The sequence below is a fragment of the Bufo gargarizans genome, chromosome 1 (genome assembly GCF_014858855.1).
Source record: "Bufo gargarizans isolate SCDJY-AF-19 chromosome 1, ASM1485885v1, whole genome shotgun sequence".
In the NCBI taxonomy this organism is placed as follows: Eukaryota; Metazoa; Chordata; class Amphibia; order Anura; family Bufonidae; genus Bufo; species Bufo gargarizans.
Genome location: NC_058080.1, coordinates 549,070,061 through 549,088,531, shown reverse-complemented (window position 1 = coordinate 549,088,531; position 18,471 = coordinate 549,070,061). Strand labels below are relative to the sequence as shown.

Here is an 18,471-nt window from a genome sequence, read left to right as displayed (position 1 = left end):
AGTGGTGTGGGGGAGTGGATAGGGCAGTCAGACCATCTGCAGTGTATCGGTGAGGGATTAAAGAGGTGATTACTGTGGTGCTTGTGGTAGGGTCGGCAATGACAGACTGACAGATTTCTGGGGTGGTTATTTTTCCAAACAACATAGGACATCCAAGGTCATTAGTCACTTTTATGTATCCCCATGTATGTAGATGACATAAACAGAATAATTCACCTTGTCCGCCTGGGTCTGTCTCGCCAAAGTACTCCAAATACAATGTATGGGGATCAGACTAAGCACAGCCACCACAAATCATGCAGCTTCCAGGCACTGACCCTAAATGAGCATTTCAGCCCTGTATTTATTCCCACAGTAATGAACCCAGCAGCTACACCTGGGATTACTTCAGGCTAGGGCAAAGTGTTTACTGGAGTTGGAGGGAATAGCATGACCGCACCCTTGAGAGACTGCTTCCATCCAGGACAGGAAACAGGAACTTTTGTGTAGAGCTAGATTTAGGCTGCAGGAGCCCCCGAGACACATCATGATAGGGGTTACCTGGTGTGACGTAAGTCTCCACTAGGACCCATCTGCAAATTCTGAGGCCTTTTCCCTCTGGGTCCTGGATGCTTCATCGGGCCGGTGTTCCTGGACAGTCCCAGCATCACCTGCTGGCGGTGTTCAGGAGGTCCGGGGTCTTTCTCTGCCTGCCCCCCTGTCTGGGCAGCTTACTGAGGTGGGGGGCAGGGTTAGAGTTTGTCCTGTGTGCTCGCCCCTTCCTGGTCTAAGTTATTATGTCAGCATTGTGTGAACAAGGTGGTAAAGGAGGAATCCCCAACTCTGCTTCAGAGCATTATGGATATTGTCAAATCTGAAGTTTCTAATTCAATGAAAATGGATAAGAAGTGCCTCCCTTCCTTAGCCTCGGGCAAACAGGGTCACTCTAGCATGGTATCTGATTCAGATTCTTCAGAGAATGAGCAAGGAGAAATCCTAGAAGTTTCAAACTCTTCTTCGGATGAAGAAACCACAGGTAGACCTTTTGTTTTCCCCCTTAGGATACGGAATCTCTGATGAAGGCTATTAGAGCCACTATGAAAATGGATAAATCTAAAGAACAAAAGTCGGTCCCAGATATAATGTTTGGTGATCTGGGGCACAAAAGATCAAGAGTTTTTTCATTAAATGAAAACATAACATTTTTAATTCGAAAAGAATGGAAACAACCTGATAAGAAATTTTGTGTTGCCCAAATTCTTTCAATAAATACCCTTTTAATGAGGCTGAGTACTCCTGCTGGGATAGGCCTCCTAAATTGGACGCCCCAATTGCCAAGATGTCTAAAAAATCTGCTTTGCCATTTGAGGATCTCGGTGGATAGACGAGCAGAAGTTTACCTTTAACAAGCATGGGAAGCCTCTACCCAGGCATTTCAACCGAATATTGCCACTACCTCTACTGCCAGGTCATTAAAGTTATGGCTACATGAACTGGAGTCCCATATCCAGAATAAAACCTCCAGCGACCAATTACTAGCAGTGTTTCCTACCATCCTTAAAGCAGTGGACCTCATCTCGGATGCTTTTGCGGATGCATTAAAATTAAATGCGAGGTCAGCAGCTCTGTCTATTTCTGCAAGAACAGCTATTTGGATTAAGGGATCGCCTGGTGACATGGGTTTAAAAAATATACTTTGCTCTATTCCATGCCAGGGAGATTCTCTATGGACCGGTTTTGGATGACCTTTTAGAGAAGGCCTCTGATAACAAAAAGGGGTTTCCTGTCTCCAGACCTCCCAAAAGACAACAGTTTTTTCACAGAAATTTCAATAGAGACAAAAGACTGAATTTTCGACAAGAAAACAAATAGGAAGTATAAGGGATTCCTCTTTAATTCTCAGTCCACTTCAGGGCCCAATGCTGGTCGACAATGACTGTTTCTGTCCCGTGGGGGAAGACTTTCTCATATTTTTTTTATTTTTTTCTCAGGCTTGGGAAAAAAAATCCCTGTGGATTATTGGTATTATAAAAGAGGGGTTCTCGCCCCCACCGGAAACATAAAAAATTACAAATCTTATTCAAAATTCTACAAGAAACCTAGCACCAAGACAAGAAATTGTTTCCCTTCTAAAGAAAAAGGTTCTGGTTCCTGTTCCGGACTCAGAGAAGGGGAGGGGGTTTTATTCGTCCCTTTTCCTTGTACCCAAGCCGGATCATTCAGAACGAATATAAACCTTAAATCGATTCTTAAAATACAAAAAATTCTGAATGGAATCTGTACAGTCTGCAATAAAACATCTATTTAAAGACTGTGTCATGGCCGCCATAGACATAAAAGATGCCTATTATCGCATCCCAATTTAATGCAGATTTCCAAAAATATCTATGGAGCAGCCGAAAATAGCCGAGTGCTCGGCTATTTCCGTCTGCCCCATAGAAATGAGTGGAATAAAGTAACCTCTACCGTTTACCTCAGAATATGGAAGACATTCTTGAACTTCTCTAAAAACCCGGTAGATAGCTTGGGTTCTCCTTGTATGTCTGAAATATTAGATTTTTTACAAAAAAGGTCTCGATAAGAACCTAAGACGTAGCACTCTTAAGGTACAAGTTTTTGCCCTTAGTGCTTTTTTTGAATTTCCTATTGCCAATCATCCATAGATTACGTGATTCTTTAAAGCAATTAGTAGGATTAAACCTGTGATCAGAACCTTTAGTTCCCCTGTGGGATCTTAATCTAGTTTTGTCTAGAATGATGGAGCCTCCTTTCGAACTACTGTAGGATTTATCTATTAAAACTTTGTCTTTTAAAAACGCATTTCTGGTGGTGATTACCTCTGCCAGGCGCGTGGGTGAGATTTCTGCCTTTCTGCCTCTCCTTATACTAACATCCTGGAGGACAGAGTGCTCATTAAACCAGATCCTTCTTTTCTACCTAAAGTGGTCTCCGTGTTTCATAGGACCCAAAAAATTGTTCTTCCATCCTTGTGTCAGTCCTCAAAGAACGAGGAAGAGAGGAGGCTCCATTGTCTAGACGTTAAAAGATGCCTGTCTGAATACTTGCAAGTCATTAATCAATGGAGAAAATCATCTGGACTTTTTGTACAATTTGGAGGAAGAAACAGAGGTTATAACATTTCTTCTAGAACTCTATCTAGATGAATAGTGGGGGCTATCAACTTAGCCTATTCCTCAGCAGAGGAAACTCCCCCTTTGGGATTTGGTGCTCACTCATCCATATCCATTTCTAACTCTTGGGCAGAGAGGGCTAATGCATCTCTAGAAAAAAATTGTAGGGCTGCTACCTGAAAGTCTCCATGTACTTTTTTTCGTCACTATAGATTAGATTTAGACTCTAAGGACCGGCTATCTTTCGGCAGAAAAGTCCTACAGGCAGTAGCCCCCTTCCTTAAGCTAGTTACTATTCTAGACTAGTCTAGTCTCAAGGGTGCTGTCATGGGCGTAAGGGAAATTTAAGATTAAACTCACCGGTAATCACTTTTCCATGACCCCATGACAGCAGCCTGGATTTATTCCAGCCTGCGTATAAATATAAATAAAAAAATATATATATATTTGTGTTAGATGTGTTAGAAGTTCTTGCAATTAACTGGTGGTATAGGGGCAGAGCCCCGCCTTAAAGGGAACCTGTCACCGGGATTTTGTGCCGTTAGCACATCCGCAATAACCAATCCCCATAGCTCTGTGTGCTTTTTATTGTGTAAAAAAAAAATGATTTGATCCATATTCAAATTAACCTGAGATGAGTCCTGTCCCTGACTCATCTCATGTACAGGACTCATCTCATGTACAGGACTCATCTCAGGTTAATTTGCATATGGATCAAATCGTTTTTTTTTATACACAATAAAAGCACACAGAGCTATGGGGACTGGGTATTGCGGATGTGCTAACGGCCATCTAGCAATCCATGTCCTCAGCTCTATACACAAAATCCCGGTGACAGGTTCCCTTTACGAGCTTTCCACGAAAGTTCCTGTTTCCTGTCCTGAATGAGACGGTCTCTCAAGGGTGCTGTCATGGGCTCATGGAAAAGTGATTACCGGTGAGTGTAATCTTAAATTTCATGTTGCTGCATACTAATGTAACAGCTTGCCCCAGTGGCAATATGGGATTTGAATAAATTACTTTAAGCTTACCAGCTTTGTAGCTGTCTCTTTTATCCAGTTATACAATATAAAACCGCTAAATAGATCTAAACAACCAACATTTCACATTTGGCTATTAGCATGTGAGTATAACAGTCTTCTTATTCTTTGCCTGTTTGCTTGCATCCTTGTACTCTTGCTCTTTGCTTGTTGCATTGCCTATTTAAGTATATTTTTTCATTGTGCATTTTGACTATGTCTATATATAAAAAATGTTTACCCAAGTTCTCCTCCTAATTTTCTGTCTTATCGTTAGCCTCCAGCGATGCTCCTCTTCCACTTGAGCGAGAAGAGCAAATACGTTTGCAAGCCAGGCGTCGCTTGGAGGAACAGCTAAAACAGTACAGAGTCAAGCGCCAACAGGAGAGGGTGAGCACAAAGATCAGAACTGGAACTTCAATTTGAATACTGAACAGACATGAGATAACTGGAATGTTAATTAACAGGGTTCACATAGGCAGTGAAAACGGCAATGTCCTTACATCCTTTTTTTGTGTTTGCCGTTTTTAAATTCACATAAAAACATGACCCTAATTGTGGAAAACTGGACTCATATTTGATAAATTGTTATAAAAATAGTGCTATGTGCATATATATATTATGTTTTTTTTTTTTTTTTTTACCCTTTCAGATATAAATAGAGATTTAAAAAAAAAAGTCCAAGAAAATTTGTTGAAAATCCTTTTGCATGTTGCAAAATGCCACCGACACAAAGAAGGCCTTTAAATACTTGCATTCATTGTGAAATAACAATTGGGGATCATCTTGATGCTGTGCTGTTCCGCTTATTTCTACTGGAAGTTAATGAATGGTTACCAGGTGGGGGTGCGTCCTTGCAAAGTCTGATACTGGTAGCACTGATTGGATTGTGTCAAACTGAGCACCCTGTTGAACCTATTGCAGACTGTTGGCAATTCATTCGTAACTTCAAGTAGGATAATAAAGAAATGGCAAATTATAGAATCATATAAAAATATTATTCATATTTATCACATGGTAAATAAATGTATTGACTGAAACAAAAATGTCAGGAGGGGTGACGGGTCTTCTTTAAATGCCACACACCATAGTACTGTGTATATACATTTTTTATATTTTTCTGTAGACTCGCAGCAAACTATCTGGAAGGCTGCAAAATGTTAACAAAATAAAATTGGAAAAGCTCACTAAATTCTACTAAAATTACATATTTTTTTATATTAATGCATTCAATCCTTTATCATAGTTAAAATTAGTACTTTGCTATTCAGGGAACAACTACTCTCTGATGTGTGTATCACATGAGTATAGTTGGACAGGTGGGGGTATTATTTATTTATTTATTTATTTATTTTTTTTGAGGAAAACTGCAAATGTAATACTTACAGTAGTCTGTGCCCTTATACCCACCTGTCTTATTTCTCTTTTGTCTGTTCCCATTTGGAGGAATGAGTGCAGTTTTCCACTTTTTCCACTTATTAGATATGCAAATGCCATATCATTAACTTCCTTTTATTTTGCTTACCTTCTAGTCTATCCAATCAACACCTAAAAATCGTCCCTCAAGCACTTTGGATCCTGAGCTTATGTTTAATCCAGACAATCTTCCGCGGGCTAGCACTGTTGCAATGACTAAGGAGTATTCCTTTTTGCGCACAAGTGTGCCACGAGGTCCCAAACTGGGAAGTCTTGGCCTCCCTTCGTCTTCCAAAGAGAAGAAGTCATCCAAATCTTCAAAGTCTTCCAGCAAGATTCGTTCATTGGCAGATTACCGCAAAGAATCAGAAACAAATAGTGCCAGTATAGGTTATTCAGATTCTTCTCCTGGCTCCCTAAAGTCCAACAGGGGAAGTCTTACATCTGTAGTGTCTGAGATCAGTGTGGAAGGAGTACAACGACCCGAGAGTGTCAGTTACATTGGTGACAACAGCTCTGAGTTTGATGGCAGTGATTTGAGCATACGACATGATGGCAATGAGAGTGACAGCTCCACTCATAGCAGTGTATCTGCTGGACAGGGCCTTTACTTGAGTGCTGTGTCTCCGAGGAGGCATGAAGAATACATTGTAAATGGTCAGAGCATACCTGTAGAGGATGTAGGACAGTTCCCGTCACTCAGAGATGTACTACAAGCAGCTGCCGCAGAGCAGCAGGCTCAAGAGCCTGATGGAAATGGGGAACCTAGAAGCCGGAGAGATAGTATATCAAGCAGGTGAGAATTGTTCATTTTCCCATTCACACAAAGCTTGTACAGCGATAGTGGCCTGCAGTCTAATAACACTTTTGTTCTCTTTGCTGTTTAAAATCTCAAACCTCTTTCTATATTGTAATATAGAGGGGGTTAAAATGGTAATTGCAAACATCTATATCCCTCCACCGTATAAGTCAGAGATTTTATACCAACTGTATGGATTCATGCTGGACAGACAGGAATCTATAATGATTGCGATTGGAGACTATAATGCAGTAATGGACCCACTCAGGGATAGAACATCTAGCAGAGGGGGAAGAATACAAAAAGTAGACTTTTATAAACTAGCCCAGGAATTTAACTGGATCGACGTTTGGCGCCTCCAGAACCCGGATGAAAACATGTATTCCTGTTACTCCAAAACACATCAAACCTGGTCTAGAATAGATTTGGCCCTGGGAAATAAAAATCTGATGTCCTATAACAGGATTAAAATAAAGTACTTTCCCATGGCTCTATCAGACCATAATGCTGTGGTAGTGGAATTAGATTTGAACAAAAAGAAGGCTTCACTACCGTTCAAGTTTAATTCCCATTGGTTACCAATGATCCCAGATAAAGAAAGTATAATGGAAGAATTAAAAAACTTTTTTAGGGAGAATAATTATTCCGCGAGTAGGTTAATTGTTTGGGATACGGCTAAAGCATATCTAAGAGGACTGCTTTGTAAAAAAGTGAACCACTGGAAAAAAAACACCAGGGAAAAGGGGATTGTTTTGGAAAAAAAAGTTCAAGAATTGGCAATAACATGTATGAGATATCCCACTGACGATAATAAGAAAATATGGGAGGAAGAACAGGAAAAGTTAAAGTTATATCATATGGAGAGAGGTAGGAAAGAATTAAATTTTCAAGGGATCCGGCTGGCCACAGAGGGAGAAAAAGTTGGTAAAATCCTGGCAAATATAGCAAGAAATCCAAGAGAGAAATCCTGGATAGGGGCGATTAAAGATAAAACGGGTAAGACAATTAATACATCAGAAGGAGTTAAAGAGGTGTTCCTAAAATATTTCCAGGAGGTATATAAGTCTAAGGCACAATACTCAAAACAAGAACTAGATTTGTATTTAGATCAGATTCCTCTTAGGGAGATATCCCAGGCCCAAAATATATTTTTAGAAAAAGAAATATCAATTGCAGAAATAAATAAGGTCTTGGGGCAGGTAAAATCTGAAAAAGCACCAGGATGTGATGGGCTCCCTTTTGAAATCTATAAATCCTTCTTCCAGGTGTTAGTACCTGAATTAAAAACAACATTGGACGAGGCTAAAATAATTGGGGACCTACCAGACTCTATGAAAGAGGCAATTATAACACTTATTCCAAAAAAAGGCAAAGAACAACTAGACCCGGGATCATATAGGCCAATATCACTTTTAAATACTGATGTTAAAATCTTGGCAAAAGTTTTGGCCGATAGGCTCTCAAAGGTGGTTAAAGGTGTAATAAACCTAGATCAAACAGGTTTTATACCTGGTAGAACGATATACTCAAATATAAGAAGGCTGTATTTAAATATTGAAGCTAATAAAACAGAAGCGGGAGAGAAAGCTGTACTATCATTGGATGCCCAAAAGGCATTTGACTGTATTGAATGGGAATATTTATGGGCAGTACTAAAAAGGGTCGGTATAGGGGAAGGATTTATAAGATGGATACAGTTAATATATCAGGATCCGCGGGCTAGAGTGATGGTGGATGGGAGCTTGTCCCTGCCCCTTGCCCTATCCCGGGGCACTAGGCAGGGATGCCCTCTCTCTCCACTATTATTCGCTATTGCGATCGAACCTATGGCATGTATAATAAGAAATGATGGGGAAATTAAAGGTTTTTACTATGAGGGGGGGGGAAGAAAAATTGTTAATGTACACGGATGATATTTTGCTATTTATGCACAATACTGGAGACCAGTTTAATAGAGTTATAGATATAATAGATAAGTTTGGTTGCTTTTCTGGATTAAATATTAATTGGATCACATATGTTGATGTTGGGAGATGCACAACCACAGGGGTTTTTGAAGGTTCAGGTGTTGCAAAAACAAGAAAACTTTAAATATTTAGGGATACAAATCTCCGGAAACATAGGAGAATATGAAAAATTAAATGTACTTCCCCTAATAAAAGAACTTAGGGCCAAAATACATGTCTGGCGTAGATTACCAATTTCAATACAGGGTCGTGTAAATTTAATAAAAATGGTCTTCCTCCCTAAAATATTATATGTCCTTCAAAATGCCCCAGTCAGGTTGTCGCAGGATACTTTTAGATTACTTGATAGTTTAATGGGAGATTTTCTTTGGAAAGGTAAGATTCCCAGAATAAAGAGAGAGATACTTCAGCTCCCAGTGAAAGAAGGTGGACTAGCAGTTCCGAACTGTTTTTTTTTATTATATAATCGCACAATATGGTCAAATAAAGAGTAGCTTAGATGGTTTGGTGGGTAGGCAGGTAGTAAACAGATTGGGATGGAAAGAAGAATGGAACTTTTTAGAGGTGCTGGAATCAGGTACATTGGGGAGAAATAGTATTGGAAATAGAGTCTTAAACTTAACGGAATACATATGGGTGGAGATTAAAAAAATACTAGAGATTAAAGGGTTTCTGCAATACACACCTATATGGAAAAATATTAACCTTAAAGAACTGCAGGGGATTAAGATGTATATAAACTGGGAAAAAAATGGGATAAAATATTTAAACCAGATATTTGAACAGGGTAAATTGAAAGATTTTAATACAATGGTTAGAGAGTTTGGTATACCGCATAAGGACTTATACAAATATTTTCAGCTTAGGAATGCATTGAGGTCAGTTATGCAAGAGGATAAATATAAGATGGAAAGATCTGAGTTATTGCACAAATTTACTAATGTGGGGGAAAGAGGAGGAATAACGGCAAAAAGATATAAGATATTGACGGACGGAAAAAAGAAACGGGTCACAATATTAGCTAGAAAAAAATGGGAGAACGAACTTCAATTTTATACGGAAGAAAAATGGAACGATGCATTAAAGAACTATTCTCGAGTCTCAAACAGGGGTTCACATAAGATTTCACAATTTTTTGTAGTCCATAGGTTACATAGATCCCCATGGATATTGAAAAAAATGGGTGTTAGAGCCTCGGATGATTGCGTAAAATGTGGGGGAGAGAATGCTGACTTAATGCATTGTTTTTGGAGATGCCCCAGATTGTTTAGATATTGGACAGAAATAACAGATACTATATACCGAATTTTGAAGGTTCAAATATCAGAAGATCCCATGACTTGTATTCTGGGGGCAACCGAACATCTGGGTCTAAATAGAGACATAAGTATGGTCCTGAGTAAGGTCTTATTCCAAGCTAGACTCTTAATACTTAAGAAATGGGTAGGTGCTGACCCTCCAACAGTTTGGCAGTGGAGAAAAGCAGTGGACGAGTTGATTAAAGAAGAACGGGTGATGGAGGGCCATAGTAGAAAAGAAAAAACTATGGATGAAATATGGAAGAGCTGGTTACTTTAGGGCTGGATAGATAATTTTTTTTTTTTTTTTTTTTTTTTTTTTTTTTTACACGTCTCCCTCTCCCACTCCCAAAGGGAGGTGGGAGGGTGGGTAATTGGGGAATAAAAAATATTTGTATATGTATGGAATAGGATTGGAATGTTTTTTCGATGGCTCAAGAATGTAACTTTTATCCAATCTATTGATGATGAATTTGGAGATGATGGAAATAAAGAGATATTAAATAAAAAAAATAAAAAAAAATCTCAAATGTGAACCTTTATTTCTGTAAAAATAAGTTTTTTAGCTCTGAAATTTGACTGTTTGACATGGTTATTGGAATATGGTCATATGGTTATCATGCCACTGGGAAGGACAGTGTTACTTGTGTGCACACATAAACTGACTAAATAGTTTTAAGTTTGATCTTCCTTTTTTTTTTTTTTTTTTTTTCAGTCCCCCCCCCCATGCTGTGAGCAGGGTAATTGTATGCTGCTTGCAATTTCCAGGCTCACTCATTAATAATTTAATAATATTATTATTGCGATTGAGCCCTTATGATTTTACAGTGATTTGTTGTCTATTTGTCTTTTGATGTGCAGTATTTCTATGGAAAGCTCTATTGCTGGCACCCATGATGAACTCCTTCAGGTTCTCAAGGAAAGGATGCGACTAGAAGGTCAGCTGGAGTCTCTGACAGCAGAAGCCAGTCAGGTGAAAACAGTATTTTATCTTATTGTCTTCACATATGGTTACAATTACAAATGCCTGGTGTCCGGGCATAATTTGCTGCCCATTCTGACATGGAGAGATGCCCAGAGAGAATGGTGTAGTGTATTTGCTTAGCATGTCCCTGCCAGCTCACAGTTGCCCCTCTCCATGTAGGTTTTTAAGCTAGAACACCCCTTTAAAGGTTATGCATTGCACTCATTTTGAGCTAAAATAATATTTTTTTTCGATTGGTCTTTATTAAAAATGTCGAGCCTCTTTCTCTATACAGCTTTGAGATTCTCTAGTAGCAGGCTCTGTATTTTTACTGTTTACGGTCAGGCAGCTCAGCTGACAGTTCCTTATCTTTGATCTCTGACCTTTTATAAACACTCATCATAGCTCAATTATCATCTTACTGATAAGAATGTGGCTTAAATATGTGTTTATGACCTTTTAGTCATTTAGAGAGAAGGTTTATTAGATGACTGGCATAAAGTGAAAGTACGATTCATACAGCTAGACAAAAACATAACCTTTTGTGAAAGAACAGCTGAATATTTTTAAATAAACACCAACTGAAAAAAATATTTTTAGCTCAAACTGAGTAAAATGCAATCCTAAAAAAATTCCCCTGAATGTGTACATAGCCTTTAAGTAGTGTCCCTTTTTCTTTTTATTGATATTTTTTATTAAAAAAACAGAAGACCATACAGGAGATACCACAAAATGTACATTGCATACATTAAAGCAAAATCTTCACATACATAGTGTCATTAGCTCAAAGCAAATTATGCTAGACAAACAGTAGCATTGAGACCAAAACACATCTCAAAATAATGAGATCTTACTGAGAAATAAACAATTTCAATCAAAATGAAAGATGTCCAATGAAAATTATGTATGCTTTATCTCTTGACCTCTGTGCACACATGTACAATAAATACAAAGAAGTGTAATTGTTCTGTTGGGTTTATAACATTTGATATTACCGCTTTCACTATAAAGAACTATTATTCTTTGGTTTCTACTGGAAAGAAATCCCATAATTTTAAAATTCGAAAATAATAAAATGGAAATAATGGTTATACACATAAAGACTTCTCTTTTAGATGATCATCAGTTTTCCACCCATGATAAGTTGTAATGGAAGAATACGGATTTGTACTATTTTAATTGTCAATGTTTTTAATAGGCACTTAAAGAAAAGACTGAGCTTCAGGCCCAACTGGCAGCAGTAAGCACCAAATTTCAAGCAGAGGTTGAGCACAGCTTGGCCAGCCAGCAGAAGCAAGAATCTCTAGGTTTGGAAGTTGTCACCCTGAAAAAATCATGCACAGATCTGGAGAGAGCAATGGCAGATCTTCAGAACAGCTTAGAAGCTAAAAGTAGCAGCTTGGTTTCATTGGGCAATGACTTGCAGGTTGCAGAAGAACAATATCAACGTCTGATGAGCAAAGTAGAAGAGTTACAAAGGGCAATCATTCAGAAAGATAATGTTGGTGAGATCATTGATATGGCATTTATATACTTTGTAACAGTTTGAAATAATACTTTTGTTTGGCCATGTTCATTGACTTCTGATCAATCACTTGCCTGTGATTAAAGGTATTGTCCTCATTTCACCATGGGGATAAGTACCTGATCGGTGCGGTACAACCTCTGGGAGGAAATAAATATAAGAGGCATATTTTTCTATTGTATTGTAGTCTTGACTATATTTAAAAATGTTCTTTATATAAGTATTACTAAATTAATTAAATTACTCTATAGCTAATAAAAAAAAAATCCTGGCATAGAGCTATGGAAAAGTATTGCCATCATATTAAAATATCTACCGGTATTTTGTATCCATCATAGTTCATGATCTGCGACAACAGACTGTATCTCTTCAATACCAGCTGCAGCAGGTGCAACTGGACCGCACTACACTAACAAACAAACTTAAAGCTTCAAAGGCGGAAATAACTTCTCTGCAGCAGACACGTGAGTGGTACCAGCAGCAACTCACACTGGCTCAAGAAGCACGGGTCCGACTCCAAAGTGAGATGGCAAACATACAGGTAAATTCCTACAGTATGTCTTTGCTAATGGGCATTCATGTTAATATTTTTTGGAATATGAGTTTTTTCCAAATAAAAAGTTACACAATGGGAATTTCAAGGCAACCAATGCCTTGAAAAGAGAGAGCGAGAAAAGGGTAAAGGGTATAGAAGGAATAGGAAATAAGAGGAGCCAAATTACAGCATCAATAGATGAGCAGGCCTATAATTCATGAGCTGTAAAGCATCTGGCACATCCAATAGTTGATCTTATTACATTTTTTCATAGGCTGGGCAGATGAGCCAAGCTGGTGTTCTAGAGCATCTTAAATTGGAGAATGTGACCCTTTCACATCAGCTGACTGAAACACAGCACAGGACGATCAAAGAAAAGGAACGCATTGCTGCACAACTGCAAAATATCGAGGTAATTTAAAGCTGAACCTTCCCAACATTGTATTATATGCATGCTGTCCACTTGTTTTAGAAGGTTAAGAAAGGTTTACTGGAACAAACCCAGTATCCTTACATTAGGTGGTAATAGGACATTTTCCTTCAAACTTTTTCTTTTTTTTTTTTTTTTTTTTTCTTTTTTATGCCTCACAGGCTGACATGTTGGACCAAGAGACTGCATTCCATCAGATACAAGAAGCAAAACACATGGTGGAAGAAGATCTCCAGAGAAAATTAGATGAGTTTGAGATGGAGAGAGAGCAGCTCCAAAAACTCGCAGATTCTGCTACTGCTTTGGAACAAGAAGTAGAGCAGGTTTGGATCTAATTTATTGGTTCTGCTTGTGGATAATAATGTAGGAAACTGATAAATCTAATTTAGATTTATATTGTTTTCATTAGTTGAAGCTGAATTTGAACCAGAAAGACCTGCAACTTGAAGCCCTCCAACAGGAACATCTTGACATCTTGAGACAGCTTACTTCAACCCAAGAAACACTTCACACCAAAGATCAGTCACTAAATGATCTCCAAATGAGATATGATGAACTGGAAGCAAGGCTTGAGGAGCTACAAAATGATCTGTCATCAAAAGATGATTCTATACAGTATCTTCAAAACCAAAAGATTGTTCTAGAGGTTGCATTACAGGCCGCTAAGATGGAACAAAGTGAGCTGGATCAGGGAGCTAAAAAACTAGAAGAGGGAACTGAAGCTGTAGCAGAAATCTTGGAAAAACTGCGGCAAGATATTGCTGTCAAATCTGGACAGGTAACAGAATAAGATGAATTTTCATTGTTGATGCCATGCCTTATGTTAACCAACTGAGCCGTGCTCAGTTTAGTAATACATTCAATGTGTATGAGTTGTTTTAAACCGAAGAATAGAAGAAGACTTGGTTTACAGTTTTCGTATGCATTGTAGGTGGAAACCCTGCAGCAAGAGAACATCAGTCTCAAAAAACAAAGCCAGAAAGTGAAGGAGCAGTTTGTCCAACAGAAAGTAAGTCATAAACACCCTTTCTTACTACTTTATTGCATATAACTCGGTTGTACTGATGTTTTTGTGTGTATATTTCTGCCAATTCTTAAGCACACTTTGAACAGATGTGTTTTTTCTATGCAGGCTTGCGGTAAATCATAAATAAAAATGATGTCATATATCTGTAGAGTTAAAGGGGTTGTGGAAGTAATAAGAAGCGATTATCTGTTCTGTATCACCCTCTACTAGCCAGAGTGAAGAAATGTTCTCAAATGTGGCATAGCCATCTATTACATGGTCCACCTTTCCTCTGAGTGACCATAGTGTAAAACTACAATTTCACTGGTTCCATTATGGCCGGCCAAAATTTCCCTTATGATATAATTTGCTGGAAGTTGCAGAAGCCAATCTCAGAGTAATCAGTTGGTTGTTGGGCTAGCTTCATTGCAAAATAATTGATGAGACAAGTTTTGCATTCTTAGGGGGTCACTTATTAAGCTAAAATACGCCTACATTAGGCGTATTTCAGGTGCAGATTGCAGTGCGACAGCTATTTGCGCAGTAATCTGCAACTTCTGCCTGCTCACACCAGGTCTAAAAAAGTGGGTGTTACGTGGGCTGACCCATCTCATTTACCATTTTGTACACCTGTTTTAGGAGTAGAAAATTTTCTAAATGTAAGACCGCTTGAAGCTGGCTTACATTTAGAACTGGCGGAGGATCCGCCGAAGTTATGGAGAGGCCAGCTCCTCTTCATAACTTCGGCGGAACTACCGCCAGCACAGGGCCTTATTAAGACCGGCGTCTAAAATGCCGGGTTTAATAAATGTGCCCCTTAGTCTCTGTTAATTTATACTTCCATCAGAGGTATACATTTGGAGTATTCCCTGATGTATATATTTGACTGAAGCCACTGACATATGCTACTGTTTTAGGCATACAGTGGCATTTGTTGGTAATTGACTACATTGTACAGTGTCCCTCCATTTAAGATAGTACAGGAGTTTGTGTTCCTGTACTGTAAGATAAAAATTTGTATGCCAAAAAGGGAATTTTTTGGCATGCGATGGGTGCGTGGGAGTCTATGGACACTGTTTGTTTCTTATTGCTTTTTTGACCCTGGTAGATAGGGTAATGGTCCTATGGAAACATTAATGGGGTTCTCTGAGACTTTTATACTGATGACTTGTCCAGTATCTGATCGGTGAGGGTCCAATACCAGGGACCTCTGCCTATCAGCTGTTTTAGGCACTCACAGTAGTGCTGTGGCTTTCTCTCAGCTCACCAGACAAAGTGCCGTACATTGTACAGCGGCTATGCTTGGTATAGCAGCTAAGCCCATTCACCGATCAGACACTGACGTCCTATCCAGAGGATAGGTCATCAGTATAAAAGTATCGGAGAACCCCTTTAAAGGGGTTAGCTACTCTTTAAATACTCTCCACTACTGTGTGGCAGGCAGGGAAAAAATGAAGTTCCTAATAGACTTCATTAAACACGTCTGCCTTCTTCTCTTTCAGTTCTAAGCCACTCCCACTTAGTCCTGCTCTACCGTGCAGCTGAGTTCGTCCATGGCTGCACGCGACATGGAGGAGCTTGAGAGGAAGCTCGTCCATGCGCATGTGCAGTCTGCTCCTGTCAGTGGTCGGCTCCCTGCTGCCCGCTCCAACTGTGACAGGAATCAGCTGCTTGTTCCCTCTCTACAAACAGCTGATTCCTGTCAGAAGCTGGCTGTAATAAAAACCTTCAGAGTCCCTACTACAGTAGATACTTAGTCAATCCCCATCCCCCCTGCACTATCACCACACAGCCGACCTGCTAAGCCACACCCACCGGATCCGTTAGGCCACGCCCCCTGCAACCAACAGGGAAAGCAGGACATCTAGACAGGAACTATGATTTTGTGTGTGTGTGTGTGTGTGTGTATACACATATATATATATATATATATATATATATATATATATATATATATATATATATATATATATACCTTTTACCTTGGAGTGCTGCCTGCTTTTTGGATTATTTTGATAGATAGATAGAGTGTGTGTGTGTGTGTGTATATGTATATATATATAATATACAGGGGTGTGGAAATTTAAAAAAAAACTACTTGTCGAAGGACTAAAGCGGGGTCTCAATCTACTTGTCCCTCATGACAATCTACTTGTCCTGATACAAAAAGTAATTTTAGATCAAAACCATATTTAAGTGAATCCCTTTAATGTTCATGCCATACTGGGGCAGTGAATCCCCTTGATGTACATGCCATACTGGGGCAGTGAATCCCCTTGATGTACATGCCATACTGGGGCAGTGAATCCCCTTGATGTACATGCCAGTATGGGGAAGTCCCCCCCCCCCCCTATTCATGGAGGGTGAGTGGCTGGAAGTTGGAACCTGGCAGCACTCCTATTGACACTTCAATGCCAGGGAGAAGAAGCAGAGCGGCAGCCTGACTAACGTGTGCCTCCGCTGGGAGCTGACTTCCGGCCCGTGGCGCCAGACTTCCGGCCTGCACAGGAGCGCTGATAACTAGTGATGGGAAGTTCGGATCTTTTAGGTGAATCGGTTCATTTGAATCAGCTCATTCAAATGAACCGATTCATGAATCGGATCTTCGGTTCACTTGGTGAGTCAGACTGCTGAGCTGACTCGCAAGTGAACCGAAGACTCTAGGTGCCGGTGCGCATGCGCAGATGCTATACATTCGATTCACTTGCTGCTGCTGACTTAGTGCAGTCGGCTCTTCAGCTCTCTGAACTCTGATTAGTATTGAGTGAGTCAGGAAGAGTGATTTATTATAGTAAAGGGAAGCTGAGGCTGACGCCGGACAGGAGGACAATAGACTTATGGCGTAAAGCAAAATGGAAGGCTTTAAAAGGCATTCCATTTGCTTTCCGTCCTAATAGAAGTATATGCAAATCAAAATGGATCCGTCTGGGTCCAGTTATGCAAGACGGAAAACTAAGTCCTGTCGACACGACCGGACCCAGACGGATCTGTTATTATTTTCATAGACTTTTACGATGACGGAAAGCAAAACGGAATGCCTCTTAAAGGTTTCCGTTTTGCATTCCATTTTATGGATTACGTTATTTTCTGTTATAACCCTTTTATAACGGAAAGCCATAACGGAATCCATAAAGGTGATGTGAACCCACCCTTGGTTATATAGCTACTGAATGAGATGCCTTTAACATGTATATCTCCTGAGAAGCCAATTTGATTCTAAAGGGTTAATTTAATTCAACCTGTAATCTAAACTCTGTCATCTGTCCCTTCTCTTATCTCTCTGCTCCTGTCCCTTAATCTTATCACTGCTGCAACAAAAGCAGCCAGACAGCCTCAGTGTAAACTGTTCTACACTCTGACTCACTGCTCTTTTAACTCAATGAATCGAATGAGTCACAAACTAAGTCGGATCTTTAGATTCTTTTAACTTGTGACTCATTCGATTCCTTTCTATTCTTAGACTCCCCTGCACTTACTTGTGTGACTCTGGCAGCTCTCTGAATCGAGTCGTCTGTGTGCTTGCCTTGCCCCCTCAGCTCTGGTCGGTGATTGGTTGGTGGGCGGGGAGGGGCGGGGCTGGCAGAAGCCAGCTTCCACTCTAAGATCGTATTACGCTCCCCGTCCCTCCCTCAGGCTCCCTGCTGCCAGCGTGAGGTGAGCGTCTCTGTCTGCATTGTCTGTGAACACTGCGGTAAGCAGCCCGGACCTGCTGCACTGGGCTGTGTATTAGAGGAAAACACAGCGCAACCCTAGCCCTGCTACTTGCCCGCAGGGCTAAGCTGCCTGCACAAACTACCTGCCCGGCGCCCGGAACTGCATGTTCCGGGCGTCGGGCGATAGGATTTCCACACCCCTGATATATATCATCGCGTCCACATGGGTGAATAATCTTTTTTCTATTTTCATCTAGTGAGAGTGCTGTTGTTTTGCTATATATATATATATATATATATATATATATATATATATATATATACACATACATATTTATATACAAAATATAACACACGCGTTTAATATTTTTATGTGTATGTACACAATGCATGGACACTGACCGTATGTGTGTATGTATCTATATGTATGTGTATGTATTTATGTCTAAGTATGTGTACAAATATATATATATATACATACTGTGTGACATGAACCCATTCATTTAAATAGGGTCTGCAATCTGCATCCGACAGTACTTTTTCGCAGTGCGGAATCATGGACAGAAAACCCATGGATGCACTCCATAGGTTTCCGATCTGTGCTTCCATTCCAGACCACACCGTATCTTTCGGATTTCAGACCCATTACTTGATACGGTGCGCACACGGCTGGTGCCTGTATATTGCAGACCCCCTGTTCGCTGACCACAATACAGGCACAGGCAGGCTATGGTCATGTGCATGAGGCC

At 39.8% G+C, this 18,471-nt stretch overlaps 1 protein-coding gene across 2 annotated transcripts in view; it reads left to right on the top strand.

Moving 5' to 3' along the window:
- The window catches only part of GOLGA3 (golgin A3), a 65,117-nt gene that overhangs the window by 29,646 nt on the left and 17,000 nt on the right, over positions 1 to 18,471 (top strand). For both annotated transcript variants that reach the window (XM_044275593.1, XM_044275594.1), the window contains exons 4-12: positions 4,407 to 4,519; positions 5,662 to 6,341; positions 10,471 to 10,582; positions 11,772 to 12,078; positions 12,437 to 12,639; positions 12,908 to 13,045; positions 13,225 to 13,386; positions 13,473 to 13,841; positions 13,995 to 14,072. In XM_044275593.1, coding sequence (XP_044131528.1) covers positions 4,407 to 4,519; positions 5,662 to 6,341; positions 10,471 to 10,582; positions 11,772 to 12,078; positions 12,437 to 12,639; positions 12,908 to 13,045; positions 13,225 to 13,386; positions 13,473 to 13,841; positions 13,995 to 14,072 — 2,162 coding nt within the window. The remainder of the gene's footprint in view (positions 1 to 4,406; positions 4,520 to 5,661; positions 6,342 to 10,470; positions 10,583 to 11,771; positions 12,079 to 12,436; positions 12,640 to 12,907; positions 13,046 to 13,224; positions 13,387 to 13,472; positions 13,842 to 13,994; positions 14,073 to 18,471) is intronic.